The sequence below is a fragment of the Aplysia californica genome, unplaced genomic scaffold (genome assembly GCF_000002075.1).
Source record: "Aplysia californica isolate F4 #8 unplaced genomic scaffold, AplCal3.0 scaffold00010, whole genome shotgun sequence".
NCBI lineage: Eukaryota > Metazoa > Mollusca > Gastropoda > Aplysiida > Aplysiidae > Aplysia > Aplysia californica.
In genome coordinates, this window is record NW_004797280.1 from 2,287,768 (window position 1) to 2,294,308 (window position 6,541).

The following is a 6,541-nucleotide window of genomic DNA, read 5'->3' on the forward strand; positions in this document are numbered from 1 at the left end:
TAGATAGATAGATAGATAGATAGACAGACAGACAGACAGACAGACAGACAGACAGACAGACAGACAGACAGACAGACAGAGAGACAGACAGACAGAGACAGAGAGAGACAGAGAGAGACAGAGAGAGAAGAGATATATTTGAAAACGTATCTGACAGACGAGTCTTTTGACGAAAAGTTTTAGGTTAGCTTCGTCTACTCCAATTCCATAATCATTGTAGTCATGGCATACTGCAGTTTCGTCTGTGTTTTTGCTGATATATTATAGTTATTAGTTTACGCCATTGTCCTTGACATTCGTTGTTTTGTTTTTTTAATTCATTTTTTAGATAATTTTGCGGTTAAGTTCGTCGTGTATATTTGCCACAGGGATATTGGCTTTTCGTAATTTTGCTACACACACATATTATGTTCTACTTTTCAAACATATTTAAAGCAACGGATCTCGACATCTCCTTGATCAGATTATGGTAATAAAAAGTACGCTGTAGACAGTGAGAACAAGAACGATGTCTGTTATGTGTCTCATGTGAAAGTAAAGATCACAGTGATTCTTCTCAGAAGAGATGTAAGTATGTTGCATTGAGACACTTATGACAAACCATTATGACTGAGTGACATAATCCCTGATGATGACCAGAGTATGACACATTGACGGAAAATTTAAAAGCCAAAATGAATGTAAGCGTCAGAATCGAGATGACATTCGAACTTAGTGGCGAGGGACTTGATTACCTACTTTACTTTTATCCGCCGCGTATACCCTTTTTGGTGTCGCGGGAAGAAAGAGACATTTCTCTGTCGCCAGCCGGAGAGTTTGGGTTGGGGGATGCCGTGAGTGGTTAATGTTTCCCCGACTCCATCTGTCCATGTCTTTCTTGGTCGCCCTCTAGCCTTGTTGCCACCGAATTTTTGGATGCAGGCACGTTGTGTTGGACGATGTGTTGGTAGTCGTAGATGTTCTTATCATTTTATTCTTTGGTGTTGGATGTGATGCATGACATCATTTGTCTTTTGTGCCCACCATTTCTCGGATTATTGAGATCTAATTTTGTCTCACCTGGTCTTGTTTACTTCTTTTCTAAGCCATCGTATTTCACATGTTGTAATTCTTTGCTCTAATGTCTTGTTCGTGGTCCATGTTTGGCATTGATAAGTGAGTGTTGATCATTTTGAGTTTTGTTGTCATGGGGATGTTAGGATGTATCAGTAGTGGAGTAAGCTGGTAACTAACATTACTGGCCTTTTGTACTCGTGTTTTAATTTCTCTGTTCAGTCGCCCATCCTCTGTGAATATACTTCCGAGGTACTTAAATTCTTGGACCTGTCTGAGACTGTTGTTGTTGATGTGTATCCTGAGTGGTTCTGGCTTTTTGCTTTCTTTCATCGTCTCTGTTTTGTTGATGTTGATCTTCATGTCGTAGTTGTTACATTCTTCGTCTAATCTGGTGGTCAGGTTTTGGAGACTATGTTCATCTTTGTGTGCCAGGCTTTGGTAATCAGCGAAGAGTAATTCATTAGGGCGTCTGGTTCTGTGTTGGCCTCTTTTGTAATTCTATATATATATATATATATATATATATATGATAAATAGTAGTGGTGATAGGACACAACCTTGTCTTACTCCGGATGTTATCTCGAACCATTCTGTGAGTCCCTCTGACGTTCTACTGTACTTATGCTGTTCTCATAAATGGCACGGATGTTATCTAGAAGTTGGCCTCTTACAGTGTAGTTTTCAAGGGACTTGATTGAACAATAAAATAAAGCGCAAAGTTAAAATTCTTTCAAGGCTTCTTTTGCCAATCTTTCTGTCTGCACGCAAATCAGTGCATTCTGTTTAACCTTTTTGTCGGACAAATCAAAAGTACTCACAATGGAACATTCCAATTTTTTTTTCTAAAACGTTATAAATATTTAAGAAATAGACCGTCTGAGTCCAGACTAACCTACATAATATACAATAGAATTCCTACGTTATCAGTTGTCCGTTGTCATACAAATGTTCCAAGTACATACGTTGTGAGTGGCTGAGTGATAGGGTGAGAAAGAAAGAGGGGGGGGGAGTTTAAAGGGAGACGTTTGTATGTGATAAACGGATAGAGAGGATGGAATATAAAAGAAAATTGACAACATAATATCAGAATAATAGAAACCACCATTATCTACTTCAGATTGAAGATATACCTTGTAATAGGTAGATATAGATTGAACCACTGATGTTGAGAGTTTAAAACGATTGAGACTTAAACAAAGAAAAAAAAAGGGGAGGGGTAGAAAGACAGAGAGAATGTGTAGCTGAAAAATACACAGAAGAAATAAGGTTCACACTGAGAAAAGAGTAAGCCCTTACCGCTGTTGGATCTTCTCCATCTGCGGATTCACCAACTTTTTTCCGAGAGCAGCACCACCCGAGATCTTGTAGGTATGCCATAATAACCAACACCGGCAGAAACAACAATGTGACCCACGCTTCCCACGGGTCTATGACTCCCGGTGTGATGTACTTGACAACCATCAACATCCAGATGTAGGCCCAGATAGACCAGACACCCGTAACGATGAACACACCGAACTCCTTGATAGATTTGGACTGAGGAGCCGGTACGCTGACGATACACACGGCTGTAATGATGAGCAGGTTGAAAGCCGCGCTTCCGATGATGGTAAACACGCCTAGAGAGTCCTCGGGCTCTGTTGACGTGAGGTTACTGCCGGACTCGATGACGGCCAACAGGATTTCCGGGGCAGACGAGCCAAGAGCCATGAGTGTCAGATTGGCCACGGTCTCATTCCAGATGAGAACCTGAGGGCGGAAGCATTATGGTTCAAGCTTGAAAACAGGAAGTTTCTACTCAATTGTTTACTGTCAGTCTTTAGATGATTAATGAATATTTGTGTGTTTTTCGGTATGAAATGTGTGTTGAATTTCTCCGGCAATACAACAGAAAATAGAACTTAATAGGTTATTTCAGACAAAGAAAGATTTTTTTTGGAATCTACAAGTTAAGAGATAAAGGTGGAAGGCAACGTGGAACTTGAAGAAGAATCACAGAGAATAATGTACAAAAAGTGGGAAGACTTGGAATTTTTTATTTTTTTTAAGTTAGCCAAAGAGAGGGAAAAGTGGAACGTTTTTGCTCCTGCGTTATTCTTTGGTGCAGGTTGAGAAAGGCAAAGATGATGATGGTGAAATTGTCTCCAAAAAACTAGACCCTGAAACAACCGATAAACACATTTCCAACACGAAAAGTGTCACAATTATCGATTTTCGAAATGACCAGGCTGATAGCCAACTGCAAGAGTAAAAATAGCTATGGACAAAAGAAAAAATATTGCTTGAAACAGTTGTGGGGATTTTTGTGAAAAGTGTTGCTGTTGTTGTTGTTGTTGTTGTTGTTGTTGTTGTCGTTGTTGTTGTTGTTGTTGTTGCTGCTGTTGTTGTTGTTGTTGTTGTTGCTGTTGATTTTGCAGCTGTTGTTGTAGCTGTCGCTGTAGCTGTAGTTGTTGTTGTTGTTATTATTATAGAAATTGCAATTGTTGTTGTTGTTATTGTTGTTGTTGTTGTTGTTGTTGATGATGATGATGATGATGATGATGATGATGATGATGATGATGATGATGATGAAGATCATGATGATGACAGAGACCGTGTTGCAATATTAAAAGAAACATATTACTGTGAGGGCTGTTTCGTGTTAAGAAATGTAAAACGAAATACAGAAAATAAATATAAAATGTAAAGAGCACAAAACGATTACCCCTTTATTCAGATTCACGTCTAACCTGAGACAGACAAGTATCTTTATTGTCGTCTGTCTATGGTGAGAAAAACTTTGAACAAATTACTAGTTCGATGGAACGCCGAGCACAAAATAGTCTCGGACTAGGACTTCCTTTTAAATCGGGTGAGAGGGCTCAAACAAAGTGATCAGCACGATAACTTTGAAAAGTTATTCCCAAAGGGGTCATAATAGTGCACGTCCGGAAAGGGTTTTTCTTTTTTTAACTTTTACTTTTATTTAGTTCTAGCCTATTCGCTATCGTTCAGATGCTCAAGAAGCGGTGTCCGAGTTGTACCACCCATTTACCCGTATATAGAAAATAGTAAAACAAATGAACTTAAAAGAAAACATCCCGTGGTTTTCTACAGAGGATAGCCAGGTGAGTCCCCTAACTGTTATATAGCGCCAATATACATCATCCTCATCCTCCACCCCCTTCAATCGGCCTTTGCAGAATCTCAGTAACTAATCAACAGCAACAGGCAAAGACAATCCTTACCTCTTTTTCCACCATCTCGTTCTTTTCCGGGTCCCACTTACTTATTTTCCGTTGTTTTGCAGTTATTACTTCTATACTACACATGAAAATGTCGGAGGCAATGGCGATACCGACGAATAAGTAGAAGAGAGCAATACAGTAGAGTATACCCCGCAGCCAGTCCGGCCAGAGGTTCTCTGCGGGCACAAGGAGCCAAGAGCTGCAACGTTCCTCCCCTGCATCCACGTACTCTGCCACGAACCCGTTCGTATAATATGTGAAGTGGGTGTACGCCATGATGAGAGGTGATGCGCTTTGCCTTTCTTCTTATGGCCTTGGCGTGGTTTCAAGAAAGCAACGTGGCGTAAGGGTGCTTTTCTATACACAGTACCGTCTTCACCAGGGTCCACGTTGAACGTCACGTAACTAGCGTTGCTAAGACGACACTCGGTTGCTTCCAATCGGCAAAGTTGTCCTCATCAGTACAATTCATACAAAAAGTTAGGGTCATCTTTTCTTTGCTCCGACACTGCAGAAAAGTTAGACGCTTTGCGGATTGCCGTCCTCGGAAATATTCGCCTCCTACCAGACTTTAGTTGTGACGTCATTGACGAACATCTAGGTCATCTGTGTGCTACGGAAAAGAAAAACTTTAGTTCAGAATCCGATAGCAATAATGAGGCTTAAGAGGATGATGAGCTGACGAGCAGGATGAAACTGCCAGTCACAAAATGGGACAGACAGACAGACAGACAGACAGACAGACAGACAGACAGACAGACAGACAGACAGACAGACAGACAAATAGATAGATAGATAGATAGATAGATAGATAGATAGATATATAGATAGATAGATAGATAGATAGATAGATAGATAGATAGATAGATAGTGTCAGCAGCGTGGCATGGCTTGAGGTAAATTGATATGACCTGCTGCATATTGCATACCATATTTTTAAATTTTGTCATAATGTCCTCGAGTCGCCCCCACCCCTTTCATCAAACACACAGCCGCCTTTTATATGGTGCCTTTGTATACAGGTTTAGATTAACCCCACCAATAAAGTCTGTGCATGGATTTGTTAAATGTCGTACTAATACTGTACACAGACAGATCATTTGGAAGAAGTATTGTCTTCCGGTTAAAGAATAGAAAAAGAGGAAAGGAAGAAAGATGGAGATGAAGGAAGCAGAAATGATGCAGATCAATAAGTTTACTTGTGTAATTGAGCAATATAATCTGGAGTCTCTCGCTACCATTAATGAATTTGCAGCTTCAGTTAACGTGTAGAAAGTTTTTTAATACACTTCCGGCACCCATTCCTATTTTCCGACATGCATTATCAATCCATTCTAAGGAGAAATATAGTTTTATGCTATACAAAAGGCTTATTACAAATATCTATATGGTTCAAAGTTACTTTTAGTGCGATAACCTAACCCAAAGACTCATGCTATACAAGAGTCTTCTTTAATAACGATGCCACTTTCTGTGAACTCTAGCTAGACATTTGTTCAAGAAATTAACACTAGAGCTGCGAAGGAGGACTGAATTCACAATATAAAATAATCCAACCGAGGAAGTTCCAGGATTTCATGATATTCAAATAGATATCAGTATTAAATCCCTTTAAACTTTAAATTGTAAAAGCGCCCTCGTTTTCAGACAGCAATTTATTAACCGGTCGATCTTTTACAAAACATTCTTAACTTAGTCCTCTGTGCCTTTCTTCCTATGGCATTCACCAACCAGTATAGCCTCTTGAAGCTGTCTGGGTTTACAGTTTCAGAAACATAAAAGACCTGGCATGGAAACTGGGATAAGTTGTATTGAAAATATTGGTCCGGAAAAAGCTAGGCGAGTTTACATTTTTTAAGTGATTCGTCCACTTTGATTAGTTTCTGATTGGTTTTTATTTTTTATTACTTTTTACAGTTAACATTGATATCTTTAAATATACGTCAAAGTTTTCGTAGGACTTAAATATTTCATGTAGGATACACATTTAAACGTTAGTTTAATAACTAGGCCTACTGCTGACCATTGATTTAACAGTCAGACTTTGTCACATTGTCAATAGATATTCTAGAATATTAATCACTATGTGTATGTTCGTTGAGCAGTGCACCCATTTTTGCCCCAAGTCTTCGTTTCAGTACCCGTTTTCGTCCCACTTTCGTCAGACACAATTTTTACCCGTTTCCCGTTTTCGCCCCACATTTGCAATTAAATGTAGTCAATTAACATTCGACATTTATAATCTCTCTCTCTCCCCC

At 39.4% G+C, this 6,541-nt stretch overlaps 1 protein-coding gene across 2 annotated transcripts in view; it reads right to left on the reverse strand.

Moving 5' to 3' along the window:
• LOC101861699 (sodium/calcium exchanger 2) overlaps positions 1-6,541 on the reverse strand; it is a 48,199-nt gene that overhangs the window by 12,469 nt on the left and 29,189 nt on the right. For both annotated transcript variants that reach the window (XM_035970113.1, XM_013083212.2), the window contains exons 2-3: positions 4,284-4,896; positions 2,353-2,805 (exon numbers count right to left, since the gene is read on the reverse strand). In XM_035970113.1, coding sequence (XP_035826006.1) covers positions 2,353-2,805; positions 4,284-4,559 — 729 coding nt within the window. In that variant the 5' untranslated portion in view covers positions 4,560-4,896. The remainder of the gene's footprint in view (positions 1-2,352; positions 2,806-4,283; positions 4,897-6,541) is intronic.